The sequence below is a fragment of the Camellia sinensis genome, chromosome 15, assembly GCF_055761805.1.
Source record: "Camellia sinensis isolate YWXY chromosome 15, ASM5576180v1, whole genome shotgun sequence".
In the NCBI taxonomy this organism is placed as follows: domain Eukaryota; kingdom Viridiplantae; phylum Streptophyta; class Magnoliopsida; order Ericales; family Theaceae; genus Camellia; species Camellia sinensis.
Genome location: NC_138975.1, coordinates 50,179,309 through 50,196,715, shown reverse-complemented (window position 1 = coordinate 50,196,715; position 17,407 = coordinate 50,179,309). Strand labels below are relative to the sequence as shown.

The 17,407-nt window shown below is 35.8% G+C and overlaps 1 protein-coding gene across 2 annotated transcripts; it reads left to right on the top strand.

Moving 5' to 3' along the window:
- Window positions 1-1,298: 1,298 nt before the first annotated feature.
- On the top strand, window positions 1,299-17,407 carry LOC114266107 (calcium-dependent mitochondrial ATP-magnesium/phosphate carrier protein 2-like). Of its 2 annotated transcripts, none has more exons than XM_082908883.1 (4): window positions 1,299-2,282; window positions 15,067-15,852; window positions 15,967-16,057; window positions 16,766-17,407. In XM_082908883.1, the coding sequence occupies exons 1-4, from the start codon at window positions 1,832-1,834 to the stop codon at window positions 16,959-16,961; spliced, it is 1,524 nt and encodes a 507-aa protein (XP_082765009.1). In that variant the 5' UTR covers window positions 1,299-1,831; the 3' UTR covers window positions 16,962-17,407. The 2 variants fall into 2 exon arrangements, with proteins under 2 accessions (XP_082765009.1, XP_082765010.1); XM_082908884.1 differs by having other exon boundaries at window positions 1,366-2,282; window positions 15,054-15,852.

The window sequence follows — 17,407 nt, the reverse complement described above, 5'->3', positions numbered from 1 at the left end:
GATATTCTCTCTAACCACCTTGTCCGAGGAGGTGACTTCTCCGAGGAGGTGACTTCTCTGAGGATGAGAAAACCCCGAAGAGGAGATCAATCCCTCGGCGAACCCTTCTTCTTAGCCACACCTAACCAATGATCCCCAATCATCCCAAAGGGTCAGGGGTAGTCCCAGAGGACGTCCTGCCGCAAAATATTGCCGAGTCTCATGGACTGCCCGGGGTCGTGCCACCTCGACCCGGGTATAGGCTAGTTTAACCGAAGAGTGAATTTATCTCCACTCACCGTCCTCGGGATCGGGTCCTTGTTCGAACTCCATTACGCCCATGGTTCTGGTACGTAGATCCCGGAAAGCTCCGAGCCCGCAAGTGTTCTGGGACTCATTAACGGAGCGACTTCTAGATTGCGTTTGAATCCGTTCGAATCCAGGTGCTTCGGATCTCTAGATTCGTGGATCCGAATCCTTTCGAGTCCGAGTGCCTCGGATTTCTAGGCTTGCTTAATACCTTTTCGAGTCCGGGTCCGAGTAAGTCTCTAGGTTCGTGGATCCGAACCCTTTCGAGGCTTAGAGCCATTCAGCCCGTTTTGACGGCAATAAATCCAAACCCACCAATCTTGGACTTGCAGTAAATTCGGGCCCACTAATCTTGGGCTATTGGGCCTAAATAATTTAGTGGGCTTAAATTAGCTACTCTTACAGTCTACTACCCCCTTCTCTTCTCTTCTCTTTTTATTTTTTTTTTCTTATTCCAGAATGAAGAGGGAAAAAGAAAAAAAGAATGATGAGGGTGTTCACGATAGAAAGGGGTTAGAGGTTAGTTCATAATGAGAATGGGGAATGGGTTGGGCCATTGTTCGAGAAAAAAAAGGGGCAAGATTGGGTGTCATTTGTGACGAGTGAAGTGGTTTCGTCAACAATATAGGAGGAAGTAACTGTGACAAAGAAAAGAGAGGAAATTGAGATAGTGACAATGAAGGGGACCAATAATTATTAAAATTAATTAATTTTATCAATAATTAATTTTTTTTTTTTTAAAACATGCACATAATTGTAATAGGTGCATAATATTTAGGCACATTATTCACTTGGTTCAAGAGAAATTACAACACACACATATATTATAGTCAAGTTTGGAAAGTTGAAAATAATTCATCTTTTTATCTGTTTTTCCATCACATTGTTTCTCTATTTTTCTGCATATCTTTTCATAAAAAAAATAAAAAATACACTTATTTAGATCATCCTAAACAACCTGTAATATTTATGCACATTATTCACAACCACCCCTAAAAAAAAAAAAAAAAAAAAAAATCACTCCCAATCTCTGATCTCTCTCACCCACAAAATCCAGAGTGTGTGGAGACCCATCCCATACAAAATAACGTCCCTCCAATCACCCTCACCTCCCACACTCCTTTGCACGTGCTTCTTTTCCTCCTCTCCGATCGTCGTCCATTGTTGCTCTCTCTCTCTCTCTCTGAAAAGTTCCAAAACCCAATCAATCACTTCTAGAGAGAAGAAGACTAGACTCGTCAGCCTTTGATGATGGGTACATCGTCCTTTTGAAAATCGGACTGTCTTTTTTGACTCGGTCTCTGAAACCGGGTCATTTTTTCGGATCCAAAGGAAGGTCCTCTTCACATATTCTCTTTCACCTTCACTGTTTGCGTTTTTTTATTCTTTTCCTTTCAATTTTTTTCGAATCAATTCGTTCGACACAATTTTGTTTCAATACTCATGTGGGTTCGATTCTTTTGAAGGGCTTGTGACCTAATAATTTTTAGATCTATTTCACTTTGACACCCTCTTCAAAATTTGGGTTTTTTTTGGGGAGAGGATGTCTGTGGAGCACAAGAATTTTCCGGCCGTGGCGGCCGCCGCGGACAACCATCCACAGGGGCGGCGACCCGGTTGCTGCAACCCTGTGAAGAAGCCAGGGCCGGTGTCGATGGACCATGTGCTCTCGGCATTGCAAGAGACCAAAGAAGAGAGGGAGATCAGAATTCGGAGTCTATTCAGTTTTTTCGATGCAGCCAATGTGGGGTACTTGGATTATCCTCAGATCGAGGCGGGTTTATCGGCACTGCAGATTCCGGCGGAGTATAAGTATGCAAAGGACTTGCTGATGGTTTGTGATAGGAACAAGGATGGAAGGGTTGATTATCAGGAGTTTAGGAGGTATATGGATGATAAGGAGCTCGAACTTTATCGGATTTTTCAAGCCATTGATGTCGAACACAGTGGCTGCATTTTGCCGGAGGAGCTTTGGGATGCTCTTGTTAAGGCTGGTATGTTGTTTCACTCTCTAATTTTGCTTATTTGCTTGATGGATAGTTTGATTATGCTATAACATGTTAAAGTTGTTGGTTTGTTGTAACGTGTATATTGGGGGTAAGTACATGGTATTGGGAGAAATAAGAATAAGGAAGTCTTCAATTTACATTGAGGATGTCAAAATCTTGCTATTAATGATGTTTCCTTTGTATGTAATTTATGTGAGATTTAAATGGAAGGTGTTTTGATTAGTTTAGGTTGGGAATGAATGGTTCAATGGTGGAGTCTATGAATGACATTGATGAAATAGTGCATAGTGGATGGTTTGACGTTTTTGGTTTCCTTAGTGTTGGTAAATGGAAGTTACAATAGTGGGATTTCAGAATATTTTAATTGCGGAAATTTTGGGCTTTAACAGGGATATCATGCTCTTTTCCCACTTGCATGTGCCTGGATTTCGAATTTCCTGAAGAATGCTGATTGTTAGAAAATTTATCAAGATAATCTGGGTTTTGGTGCTCAAGGATGAGCTTCAGAATCTATCATGGGTTAGGAATATAAGATGTTGGATTTGAAATCTTCAAAATGTAGAGAAAACGAGGAAGCTGGGGTATTAGGATCAAACAAAATACATATTATGAACTATCTAATATATGTGTGAATGGATACTAAGTTTGTTTGAATGAATACTTTTTTGATCATTATGTGTGAAAATAATAAGATTAATGATGTTATATTAGTTTTTTGGGAACTTCAGAGGTGCCTGGGTGTAAACAGCACATTTCATAACTGAGCTTTATCTATGTCTTTTAAGATTTGGCACCCTTAATCCTAGGCATCATGGCTGTTATTTAGGTTTCAGATTTCTAGTGTGATGGAGCCCTAAATCTAGCATAAGTGGGGTTTGTAGTCTATATACTAAAGAAAGAACAAATGAATTCACAGTGAGCTTGATCAATGCTAATACTTTTCGTCTATTATGTTTTTGATTTTGGGGCATGGGGATTGGAGGGGGGAGGTAGTGGGTTGACAAGTACGTTATTAATTGGCAGCTAGCTAGGTAACATGATGGCAGATGCAGATGCAAATGCAAGCTCTCCTAATAAGACTTTGAATTGTGCCTGGGGTATTATGCCTTGTAGCTTTTAAGGTGCTTTGAAATGACATACACGAATTGTTTCCTTCTCCTTGGCGTTTCTTTGAAAGCAGAGAAAACCAATATGAATGAAGATGAACATGCACCACGCATGCCAAAGCTTCTAATAGGGTGTTTATCTATGAAGCACGTAGCACTGTTGGACACGTATGGGACACTCCGAATGGCGTGTTCCTTTAATTTTATTAGTTTTTTGCAGGGGACACGCTGGGAACACAAGGACATGCTGGGGATATTTTATTATTATTATTATTTTTTTTGCAGGGGACAAGGTGGGAATATGAATGATCTATTAATTTGCTTAAATGTAATGGTTTATATATATATTTGTTGAATTAATGTTAGTTTTTATTAATTTTGATTGTTTGGTAACATAATATTAATCTACATAGCAAATATATGTAAAAATAAATTTAAAAAAATTTGTCATGTCCCCGCCATGTCCGTGTTCTCATCTTTTTGAAATCACCGTGTCCGTGCTTCATAGGTGTTTATTTTAAGGCATAGAGATTATGCAGTCATTGATTGAAAGTTAATTTATTTATTTCTTTTTGAGTTTCTAAGTTTGGTGTGAGAACTTAAATGGAATGGGCTGTTGGATAAACAAACTTGGTTGTGGAATAATGAAATTCAAAAATTATTTGTGCAAACAATCGGTAGGTAGCATATGAGCTTGATCGAGTCCTAGAAATGAGTAAAACATTCAGTGATATCAATTGGCTAACAATGAAGTTGAGGAACCAATAGGCGGGGCAAAATTTTAAAGTATGTATAATGTTTTGATTTTAAGTTGAGAACAAAAGGTGAGTAGAATTCGTACCTGAAAAGGGAAAAAAATAAAAATAAAAAAGAAAGGAGGATAAGGAGAAAATTATGTGCAAGCATGCTAGTACAAGGGAACTAATATAAGGATTTGGATCCTGTCATGCGTATTAAAGGGAATTTAAGAGAGGATGAGATATTGTGCAGGTAGAAGAGCATGCTTGTTGTTACCAGAACCACGTAGAGGACCTGCTTAAAAATTCTGTTTTGGTATTTTCATGTATTCCTTTAGATTAGGACATTCAAGTTACTGGAATTGACAAGAAGACAAACAGAAAAAAGTAACATGTGACTGATGAATGATGATATTATAACTTAGTTGACAACTTTGGTCAAGCATATGGTAAGCAAGCGTGATATTTAGAATTGAAAGTCATGCTATGAAACCTTGATTAGTGTTTGTGACACCCAAAAATGATATTTTCCTTTTTCCTCATTACATTGAGGGCATAATGGGTAAATTAGACGAGTGCTTGATGGGTAGGTTTCATGATCTGAGGTGTTTTGGAGAATGTTTGATGGTATGGAAATGTAGGCATGGATATTAAATATTAGATCTTTTAAATGCTGACAATTTTTGAGCATATAGATTCTTTTAATTTGTAGTACTTCCTTTATTTGGAATAAGAACTTTTGTTTTGTTTCTTTCTCGTTATATAAAGAAAGAATAAAGTATAAATGGGGACCTGTGTTCATGGAACTGAAGCTTGGGTGAGAAATTTTTTCATCTGTGTTATTTTCTTCAGTTCTCTTAAACAAAAAATTGAGTTGAAGTTGTACCGTATCACATAACAAGTATGTTTGATCAAGTTGGTGATGCCAATTATGTATTAAGGTGTTGTAATGGGATTTCATCTCTTCTATTTTTCCCTTTTTAGTTATTTGTTTCTACTTCAAAATTTAATATTTTGTCGCTTTTTTGAGTTTATGTTTAAGAATGATAATTACTGACTGCATATTTTCATAGAATTTATTTTAGTTTTACTTTTTGAGGTAACTTCCTGCGTCATTGTAGATACCTGTTGCTATAGTTGCTTCCCCTATTCAGTTAGTGTACTTCCTTTGTGTTGAAAGGACAGTGTCTGGACTCGTAAGTTTTTATTTGTTCAAATCTTCGTTACAATTCAGTGCTCCCCTGTTAGATTTTGTGGTCTTTACTTTTCTGGGACCTCAATCATGGAATTTTATAGTGTCTGATTCTACGCTTTTGTTGTATTCCATTTGTAATGTAGTTTGTTGGAGGTTCCAACAGCTGCAATCCAAGGTGGACCCAAATAATACTTGAATCAAGGTCGTACTATGCAAAAATCAGATTTTAGGACCGAGTTATGCAAAATCCAGCAAGCAAGCCTCAAATTCCACAAGCTATGCGGCTCAAAATCAAGTCATAAGAAGTAGCAAACAAAGGTGGTGTATGACAACCGAATTCAACACTTAAAACTAAATATATTCAATGAAAATAAATTAAGTTCATTTGATAATCACAATTCATATCACCTAAAAAATTTTAGTGACCTCTTAAAAATAGGTAAAAGTTTTAAGTCACACACTTCTTACTTAATTCTGAATTTTGAATGTTGAAATTTTAATCTATTATGACTAGTGTCACCACCATTATTGCAACACCACCATTACTTCACTACCGCTACTCTCCACCTACACCACCAATGTCACCGCTTCTATCCCACTGCATCACTACCAATACAACAACCATCACAACCACCATTGTCACCACCGTTGCCATTTCCACCACCGTTGCTGTAACCTATGAAGCATAGACACGGATACGAACACAAACATAGACATGTTGACACATTCACAACAAATTCCAAAAGGTAGGAGATGGACATGGTTTGGACATGCCACAAATAATTATATCTTGATATAATATTCTCTAGGAATATATTATATAGTTATAAGCGTGCATAATATATACAAAATTAAATAATTACTTTAGGCTGAGTAAATCTTGTATCTAATTCTCTTACGTGAATTTTTAGACTAGAGCAAACATATATAATTGTGACATTTGCTTTATCCTCCTTAGCTATTTACTAATACATTTACGTTGCCACTGCTACCATTACCACCACACCATCGTTACTCAATTGCCACCACTATTGTTATTACCATCACCACCACACAACCACCATTGCTGACATCACTCCTCTACCACCACCTTTGCAAAATCCTATCACATACAACCACCACAACTGTCATGCCACCACTACTGCTATCACCATCACCACTATCTTACAGCGACACAACCACTATTGCTGCTACCACCATCCGCAGTCTACCACACCACCACCACCACCACCACACTACCACCACTATAGTGTGGTTACCAACCCACCACCACAAATATAAAGAGCATGAAATAATTGAAAATCTTAGGGAAAATTACAAAAAAAATCCAAGGTTTGACCCTTATGACAAAATAAATTCTGAATTTTAAATTTTGTGAATTTAAATAATAAATTTTTGATTTGTTTTCAATTTAAACCATTTGTCTATTTGCATTAAGTAAAATCGACAGAAAAAGGTATGTTAGTCATTAAACTCAACGAAAAAGGGTATTTTAAACATTATATGTACACCTACATTGAGTTTAACGACCAAAATGCCCTTTTTTGTCGTTTTTTACTTAACGAAAATAGGCTAATAGTTAGATTGAAAACAAATTAAAAGATTAGAGTTTAAATTGACAAAATTAAAAACTTTATATTGGTACAAGGGTCAAACTCTAGCCTCTTTTTTTTTTTTTTTTGGTTGCAATTTCTCCAAAATTTTAATAAATTTCAAATTTTAACTTCTGTTATATATTAAACAGCTTGATTAAATTCAACACTTAAATTTTCAGTAATTACGAAATAACTTTTCAAATTAAAAATTTAAAGCATTCAATTTTTAGTACTTAATTTTAGTTTTCATATTTCAATTCTATCAAACAACACTGAAGACTATAACAAAATCTGAAATTAGAATTCCTCTAACCCTTCTTCAAAAGAGTGATATATAAGTAGCTAAGGAGGTTAATTCCTAATAAAATATCTTGGAATAGAAAAATTACCAAAAAAGAAGACAAGTAACAGACATGCAACCACTCTATAATAAGTTAGTGACATATGATGTACATGAAACTATTAAATGATAGATGTTTTTGTACACAACCTCTACACCAAAAAGTAAGTTCTAAAGCTACTTACAAACAAGCATCTCAGTGACAAGCTACTTACAAGAACTCACCTCTAAAGGAGGTTAATTTACAACTTAGTAAACTGACAAAAGTACCTAATCATTCAAGCTAATTATAAGAAAATTCAGCTCTTTAAAATCCTTTTCTTTTCTTTTTGGAAAGTGGAGTAGATCACTTTTCCCACAAAAATAACCTTGGATTTCATCACAGCAATTCCCCTCACGGAGAAAATTTGACCTCGAGTTTTGTGAAGGCACATTACAATTTTGAATATTTAATCTTGTGGTGTTGGAGTTGGTGACACCCATTTGATTTCATCATCTTAGTTGTAAGTAAAAACAATGATGTGGAGGAATTTATCCTTGCATCCTTAATGGCTAAATTCTTTTGGTATGATAAAATCAACTTTGAGGGTGGCGATGCTGACCCTTTTTTTGATAGTATGTATCAAAAGGCACCAAGCTGGTGTTGCTCATGTACAAAAAGGCCAAGAAAAAACCATACCACCCATACCTTGACTACTCCAAAAAAACTCAATCCAAACCATCAAATACTCCAAAAACTTTTACAAAATCCAAATTTTGATTTAAGGACGGTTCCAGGCCACTTGAAAACTAACTATATAATATGGACAAAACTTGACTTCTCAATCTAAAACGGGGAACTTCAGCACCATCAAACGTCCTCCGATTGCAATCCCCACAAACAATTCACATCAATGGAAAATGAACCAAGCCCCAAGCTTTTCTCCTCCTCATGTCCACTGAAAATCCTCTCCAAGCATGAAGCAGGTCCCTCTCTAATTTAGGGAATAGCCACATCACCTCGACTATGGCCAACGTCAAAGACCACAACCTCCTAGCCACCATACAGTGTACAGGAAGATAATTAATTGATTCCCCATCACACTTACGCATGCAACACCAATTAATATAGATATGTCTCATCTTAATCAAATATTAATCGTCTAGGGAACACCCACATCACCTCAAACATGGCCAACATCAAGGACCACAACTCTCTAGCCACTTTACAATGTACGAGGATTTGATTAATTGATTTCCCATCACATGTACACATGCAACACCAATTAATATAGGTGTCTCATTTTAATCAAATTATCAATCATCAAAATCTTCCCACATGAAGTTGTCCAAACAAAAAAATTCACTCTCGGAGGGGCCTTTCTTTCCCGAATCTCTCTCCATAGAAAACAGGAGCTTGTATGACCAACCCCTCTGATAGCAAGATTTAACATCAAACCCCCTGAAGCTCACCTAAGTCCACCTAGGCTTATACTTTCTCCCGAAAGGTGGTCGCATAAAGAAGATCAAAAAGTCTCATTAAATCCTTAACTCTCTAATCATTTAGCTCCCGTTGGAAAGCCAAATCCAAATAACTTGGTCTTGCACCCAATGAAGACAATAGACAATCACTAATAGTTACATCTCTGTCAACCGCAATCTGAGCAAGACCAGGGAAGAAAGTCTCCAACTTCTCTCTACAACAAATATGTCTCCAAAAGTGAATCTTATGCCTGATGGTCACTATAAAACGGGTGTGAATGAAGAATCCTGACCAACCAACTCGAATTCCTGTCCATACTCCACCTTCTGAGACATTGTGACCTCCATTAAGAGGACCAATCCCCCCCATGAACCACCATACTTGGTTTCCACCACCTTTCTCCCAAATCTCTCCATTTCACAAGCATATCTCCACAACCACTTCCCTAAAAAGAGCTCAATTGAATATAACTAACCTTTGCAGCCCCAAACCTCCATCCCTTATACAAGAACAAACCGTTGCCCAATCCACCAATGATACTTGATTTCTTCTCCTATCCCACCCAACATGAAATATTGTTGTAATTTCTCCAATCTCCTAGCCACATAAGTAGGGATAGTAAATAAAGACATAAAACATGTGGACTGCCTTCATAGAGTGCTCTTGATCAACGTTAGCCTCACACCCTTAGACAAGTACTGATTCTTGCAATTAGCCAACTGCCTTTGAAATCTTTCAGTGGTGGGATCCCGCACATGTTTTTCCTTGTAAGAAGAACCTGAAGGTGGGTCCTAATATGTCACTAGTAATGACTCCACTTTCCATCCCAAAATGGATGTTAGCTTAACGATGTCAGAAACCTCACCAACTAGAATTGATGCCAATTTTGCCTCGTTGGTTCTTCGACTTTAACATCCGCAAATCTAATTTTGTGCTCATCTTTTGTACATTTCTCGACAATTGGATCAGCCACTACCATTGTCTCCTTAATTTCACTTTGTTGGTTTACACAGGGAGTCTTTTTGTAATTTGCATGAAACATTCTCTTTTAGAAGAGTGATCACCATATATTTTATTATTGAAAACCAAGGAAGCACGGGTGCGGGTACGAGTACGGTACGGGTACGAGTGCGGGTATGCCGATTCGGCAAAACTCAAAAAAAGTATGATACGGGTACGGTTACGGTACGCCGATATTTTTTTATTTTTTAAAAAATATAATTATGATTAAAGGATCCAACCTACAAATTAAAATTAAATATCAAAACTAAAAAAAGAACTACTCATTTTCCTATAATTTAAAACGCGTTAAAAATAATATTTGTGAAATCTCTCACGTTGACATGTTATGCACTGTGAATTTGTGATCATAATTTATTTTAAAAATTTTTCTTTTTGCTCATCAATTTGCTATTTTTATAGGGTGAGACCAAAGAAATAACAGGAGATCAAAGAAAGATTTAAAGTTAATTGCCAACAGTAAAAAAAAAAAAAATTCTCAATTGGGGCAGGTTGTCAATTGCAATTTGCATAATACATAAAATTGCATCATTCCCAACCACTACTGATCAACGAATACAGTATCAACTTTTAATGTTTTGTGCATAAACTTTAAAAGTTTGTTATGATTAAAGATTTTATAAAGAAATTCTAGGAGGATCTGAGGCAAAAGCATAATGTATAGTCATACACAGAACTACCCTTTATAGGCCTTGTTATTTTTTTTGGTTCAAATTGCTTTTTAAAAACATCAAAATCATTTGCATGCTTATACAATTTATACAGACAGATAGGACAACAGAGAAACATCAAAATTACTAATCTGCAAGGACAGCAAAAAAAATAAAAAATAATAATAATATTTACTAATCTGCAAGGGTAGAAAAAAAAAAAAAAAAAAGGCCCTGGCGTACCCATGGCGTACCCGAATGCACCAAACGTACCAGACCCTCTTTTGCCGTACCCGGTACGCGTACCCGCATCCAGTAAGTACCCGGTACTCGTACGGCACTATTTTTGGAGTACCCGTGCTTCATAGTTGAAAACGATCATTATTTTATTTTCTTTGATCTTTAATTGTATTCTTTACACCTTCAAAAGCCTGTTCAAGATGTTTTACTCTCTCACCATGGTTTTGAATCTTTTCATGACATTTTGCAGCGGTTACCATGTTGATGAAAACTATTGTAAATAAAAAAGGGATCTTAATTGCCTATTGTTGGTTGAAGGTTGTAACAACTTGAATTGAAGATGGATCCCGAATAATGGTTGGATCAAGGCTTGAACTATGCAAAAATGAAATTTTAGCACTGATTTATGCAAAATCCAGCAAGGCACAAATTCCACGAACTATTGATCTTAAAACCAAGCCCTAAAAAGTAGCAACATAAGGCTACAACAAAAATACCAAAATCTAACATTTCAATTTCTCAAAATCTTATTCAAAAGTTTTACCCAAAAAAAAAAATCTTATCCAAAAGAGTGATTACAACCCTATATATAACTAGCTAAGGAGGTTATTTGCTAATGAAGTACCTTGGAATCGAAAAACTACGAAATAACAAGGTGAAAGTGGACATACAGCGAACCAGCCAGTGACGCATGATGTACATTGTACACATAACCATTTAAGGATAAGAAAGTGAGACATGGTTTTTCATGTATACACTACACCAAAAAGTAGGTTACAAGATGCTTACAAGAATCCATCTCCAAAGGAGGTGATCTTACAACTAAGGAAACTAACAAAAGTACATAATCATACAACTTAACTAAAAGAAAATATAGCTCTTTAAAATCCATTTTCTTATCACTAGGGAGTTGGGGAGGCAATTTCATGAACAGTTGGGGTTTCTAGGCAAGGCTTGTTGGGTGGATTCGGGGTGGTGGAGCTTGGGAGACAACATATTTCAAGATTTCATGATGGATTAGCAACAGGGTTGGGTATTTTTTTTTTTATGTATAGAGCAGAGGGAGGTGATATTTGCATAACGGTAAAGATGTTGGGCCTGGGTGCCTCAGTAAGTGACGGAAGCTTAGATGGTTCCAAGTTGGGGAGTTGGGGATTCTGCATTGATTGAGGTTGTAGGGGATCCCAAATAGGAGGTGGTGGAGCATGGGGATCATCAGGGTTTATTTAAGGGTTTTGGGGCCATTGAGGAGGAGATGAGGATTGCTTGAGGTATGCCAAATCCTTTTGGGTTGGACGTTGTTGCTCATAGTTCAGTAGCAGTTTTGGATCCAAGTCTTTTGGCTCTGCTTTCTATGGGTGGTTTACAGAAGGGGGATGTCAAAAATGATCTTTTAGTGGATAATATCAAGTCGCATATTTCTAATAGTGCAGTTTCCTATGAGGAAGATGAGGAATTATAGATGGTAGTTCAAAAGGGTTCACATCAATTTGAAATGGAGTCTGGTATTGGAGAGGGTCATGTTTCAAGGGGTTCACATCAAATTGGAATTTCATGTGAAATTCATGTTAAAGGTTTTTTAATTCTCAAGAAGGTGAATCGGAGCACCGGTAATATGGAGTAACTTACCTTCATGATGTGTTTATTTTAATGTACTCGCAAGTGCATAAATCTATGGGAGTATGGACATAACAAGAATGAGGTCAAACCCAAGACACTTGAATGGATGGAACGTGGTGAAATAACTCAACTAATCTTAAAATTAAATTTCTTAATCTAGCTCAATAAATTTTTGAATTTTTTATATTGTGGAAATTAAGTTTGAAAATGTTAAAAGGAATTAAATCAAATAACTAAAACGCTAGGGCATTAGAACCATTGCATGCATTATATATAATATTCATGCTTATTATTTCTTCAATTTATCTCTCAATAAATTGGTGACAAAACTATTTTATTGGTTTGTATTGTGAATGATGATAATACATGAGAATTCTTTTTATTAATTTTCAAAAAATTTATTCTTATTTCCCGCAAACAAAAGTTTAGAATTAAAACATTAATTGAATTCTTCGAAACAAAATTTATATATGCTCTCAACAAATCATAAACTGAATCCAACAATCATAAACTGAATCCAACAAAATAGAACGAAAATGTAATTCTAAATTTTCAATTAAAAATAGACGGGAAAATTTTTTTATTTGATTGAAGCATACAATTTTGTTTTTTTGGAAGAAATTGAAACACATGAACAATTATAAATATTAAAGTCAGTGTTGTCAAAATCACGTGATATGCGATACGTATCGTATGGAAAAAGATACGTATCGTGGACTCGTATCGTTGGTGACTTGAATTGTGAGATACGTTTCTGTATCATACGATTCCGTATCATATCGCAATTCAACTCATATCGCACGATTAATTAATTTTTACATTCTTCTTCACCTTTGGCCCCATGTGCTACTTTTCTTATTATCAATCACCATCACTAACACTCATTGAAAAGTCATGGACTATATTATCAAAAAAATCTCATACAAAGGAGACGCAAATTCAAATTAAATTTTAAGAAAAAATGATTGCCATATTCCTTTTGCTACAAGAAATTAAATTACTATCATAAATCTAATTTGATTGAATTTATATATACCTTATTCAGCAATTTGGTTATTAGTTATATGATTTAGTAATTTATTTTTTGCAATATATTTATATATTATATGAAAATACTTATTTTTTATCTATATTTATATATGTTAACGTATCTTGATACACGATAAGATACAATATATGATACATAAAAGTGATATAACAATACAGGATATGTATCATGATTTGACAACACTGATTTAAGTATATAACTTCATCCTAGCCCTAGCAATTAATTTAGCCTGACATCCTCATAATGAAAATCAAAACAATAAAATTTTAAAAGACTTACTTGAATGCATTAAACAAATAATCCACATACAAAATATAAATTCTCCTTGTTAATGCTTGGAATACTCCCAATAAAACATGTAGAGGAAAATTAGAAAATAATAAATTCCCCCCTATGCCCTGCTCCCCTCCTTTATATATTTAAAAAATTAGAGATCTGTATAAGGAAGTTTCAGAGCTGTAGAAGACCTCAAGAGTTGCATAATTAGTGGAATGTGGAAGTTGAATCTCATTGATTAGTTGTTGGCTGAATCTAATGCGGTGCAGGAGTTGGTGAAACTGGGGGCCATCACACCTTAGTAAAAATATAGAGAAGTTGCTTCCCTCAAGATTCGAACAAAACAGCTCACAAGAGTGAAGCACACAACACTACCAACTATGTAGGCACCCAGCGATTCAATTCTCCCGTTAATTTTTAAACCTATCTCTTTCAACTCCTTTGAATGCTTCTTAGTTCTATTATCCTCCACTTTTCATCATTTTTCTACCAAATTTCTTTATACCTACCAAACATAAAAATAAACAGAATGAGGCTAAATAAATTATAAAATAGGTCTAACAAAATATAAATAAAGGGTACAAAATAAACAGTATAATGTGTACATTTCACTAATGATAAAGGTGGCTACTCAAGCAAATAATAGTTTGAAGATTTGGTAATGAAGGTGAAAGAGTTAGCTGATGAAAATAAAAAAATAAAAATTAGAAGAAAAGAGCGATGATGATACAAAATCTTGTGAGATTTGTAAGGTTAAGAAAAAAGGAGGGGGGAAAATCTCTCCTTAGGAGGGAAAGGAAACTTAAAAGGATTTGAAGTTGTTCGGTCAATTATGATGGTTGTAAGGGGAGTGGGCCTTTAGCGGGGCAGTTTAGTGAGAAAGATTGGACTCTAGAGGAGTTCTTTTCACTAAAAAGCATGTTAGTGTTTTTTTTCTTCTTCTCATTTTCACATAACAGAGTTTAGGAGACCGTTTAAGGAGAAACATCTATAGATCATATCTGCTGCGTGTGGCAATTGGTAAAGCTAGCGGAGACAAATGGAAATTAATGCCAGAAAGTGAAAAAAACCTTTTGTAAAGTTGGTATGGAAACATTTTAGTAATTGGGCGTGGATGTGTTGGGCTTGTTTAAGGGCTGGGGGTTGTCTTTTGTATTTTCTTCTTCTTATCTTTGATTTTCTTTTTATTTGATTGTACAAGGGTTGTGCCCCCTCTTCGCATTCTGTAATAACCTTGGATCTTCATAACATCAATGGGTCTTAGTGCACTTTGCCTGTTACCCTTTCTAAATAGTGTCTTTTCTGAATTTATTCTCACTATATATCATCCATTTCTGCATTAATGTCCATGATATGATTTTATAGATTTCTTTCTCTTTAATACCTTTAAGTGAAAATGTTTCACGTGCATAGAATCTTATTGGACTGTATCTTTTATGTTGTCTTCAATCTTATAAGCCATGGCAGTTCTTTTCTGCAGGGATACATATGGATGATGATGAACTTGCAAGTTTTGTGGAGCATGTTGATAAAGATAATAATGGAATTATAACTTTTGAAGAATGGAGAGATTTTCTTTTACTCTATCCTCATGAGGCTACTATTGAAAACATCTACCATTACTGGGAAAGAGTATATCTTGTAGATATTGGGGAGCATGCTGTTATTCCTGAAGGCATCAGTAAGCATGTCCATGCAAGCAAATATTTGATTGCAGGGGCAGTAGCTGGAACAGCTTCCCGTACTGCAACTGCTCCTCTTGATCGCCTAAAGGTTGTTTTGCAAGTACAGACTGGACCGGCTCGTATAGTTCCTGCAATTAAGAACATATGGAGGGAAGGTGGTTTTTTGGGGTTTTTCCGAGGTAATGGGCTAAATGTCATGAAGGTTGCACCTGAAAGTGCCATCAAGTTTTATACTTATGAAATGTTGAAAACTATCATTGGAGATATCAAAGGGGAACAAAAAGCTGATATAGGAACTTCCGGTCGACTTATTGCTGGTGGTTTGGCAGGTGCGGTGGCACAAACTGCTATCTATCCCATGGATCTTGTGAAAACTCGGTTACAGACTTTTGCTTGTGAAAGTGGGAAGGTTCCTAGCTTGGGTAAACTGTCTAAGGACATATGGGTTCATGAAGGACCTAGGGCCTTTTACAGAGGTGTTGTACCATCTCTTCTTGGGATTATCCCTTATGCTGGCATTGACTTAGCTGCCTATGAGGCCTTGAAAGACGTGTCAAAAAGATATATCCTTCACGACGGTGGTATGTTTTCATTGTTGTAATGTCTCATTTTTATCTTCTATAGCTTTTTGCTATTTATTTCCATTCACATTCATCATGGAGATTACGTTTAAAAAGTCTTAGCATTTTCTACAGAACCAGGCCCTTTTGTGCAACTGGGATGTGGGACCATTTCGGGAGCTCTTGGAGCAACATGTGTTTATCCGTTGCAGGTTATCAGAACAAGGTAAAATGCGTTGTACGATTGTCCCACATTAATTTCTCCTGTTTAGGGGTGTGCAGAAAAACCACCAACCCACGCAGTTTGAGAATGTGATTGGGTTGGGTGATAAAATTTGGCGAGTTGGTTGGCGTGTGAGTTAAAATTTGTCAATACGCCTACAAATCATCCCAACCTCCTAATATATATGTATATGCAAAATTATCTTGCACCTACTCACAATCTCTGACACCATTAATCAGATGACACTTACTGATCATTTTCATCGCATATTTTTTTCCTATTAATTGTTTTGTATAATAATCTATGAAATATGATTTTGAATATCATGCATTCAATTAATTTGTAAGTTTTGTATGACAATTTGGAGTAAATAATCAATTTTTTGTTTGAAATTGTATAAAAAAAAGAAAAAGAAATAAAGGTTGCACCATGGTCATTGATGTTATTTCCCATTTTGTATTCTTAACCTGCCCAACCGCTCAAACTGTTGGTTTGAATTTGCCAAAATATTCAACCAACATGCCAGTTTTTTAAATAGGTGGGTTTTCAGCGGGTTTGAAAAATTCTCAATCCACCAAGAGTGGGTTGGTTGATGATTTTTCCCCAAAACCAGCCCAAACTAACCAGGGCACACCCCTACCTATTCATTTGATTGAGTTTTGACTTTTTTGCGTTTGCTGCTGATGCTAGTTTTAATTTGTGCTTTTTCAGACTGCAAGCTCAACGTGCAAATACAAGTTCTTCTTACAAGGGAATGTCTGATGTATTCCGGAAAACACTTCAGAATGAAGGTTTAAGAGGGTTCTACAAAGGACTTCTCCCAAACCTTCTCAAGGTTGTGCCAGCAGCTGGTATAACGTATCTGGTTTATGAAACCATGAAGAAGAGTCTAGATCTTGGGCAATAGGTGGTATTATAGTCCAGCTTGAAAACTAGTGCTGATGATGATGAAGAAGAAGAGATGAATAAGACTACTGATCAAATAGTTGACAATGATTATATAATTGATTTTGAGTTATGAGGGGTATATCGAATTTCACTTTTAACACATGTGCAACAGGTTTTTGTTGTCCAGATTGGTTTTCTCAGGCATGTCTGAACTAACTGTGAGAAGAACTAAGAGTATTATCAATTGATAATAGCTGTTCGTCAACTAATAAGTATATTTTTGCTAGTTAATGTCCAAAATGAATACAACAAATGCAGAACTTCCTTCTTTTTTTCTTTTTCTTTTTTTAATTTTATATAGTATGAGCATTAAGGAGAAATGTAAGACTTAATTTTCCAGTGGATTGTCTTTTATTATGCTGTTGTGATTTCTTATTTATCAAAAAAAAAAAAATGTTGTTATGA

Excerpts from the sequence above, each read along its gene's own strand:
- LOC114266107 (XM_082908883.1), top strand. The coding sequence starts at position 1,832 with ATGTCTGTGGAGCACAAGAATTTTCCGGCCGTGGCGGCCGCCGCGGAC. Across the intron at positions 2,283-15,066 it reads GGATGCTCTTGTTAAGGCTG|GGATACATATGGATGATGAT; the intron begins GTATGTTGTTTC and ends TCTTTTCTGCAG. Across the intron at positions 15,853-15,966 it reads ATATATCCTTCACGACGGTG|AACCAGGCCCTTTTGTGCAA; the intron begins GTATGTTTTCAT and ends CATTTTCTACAG.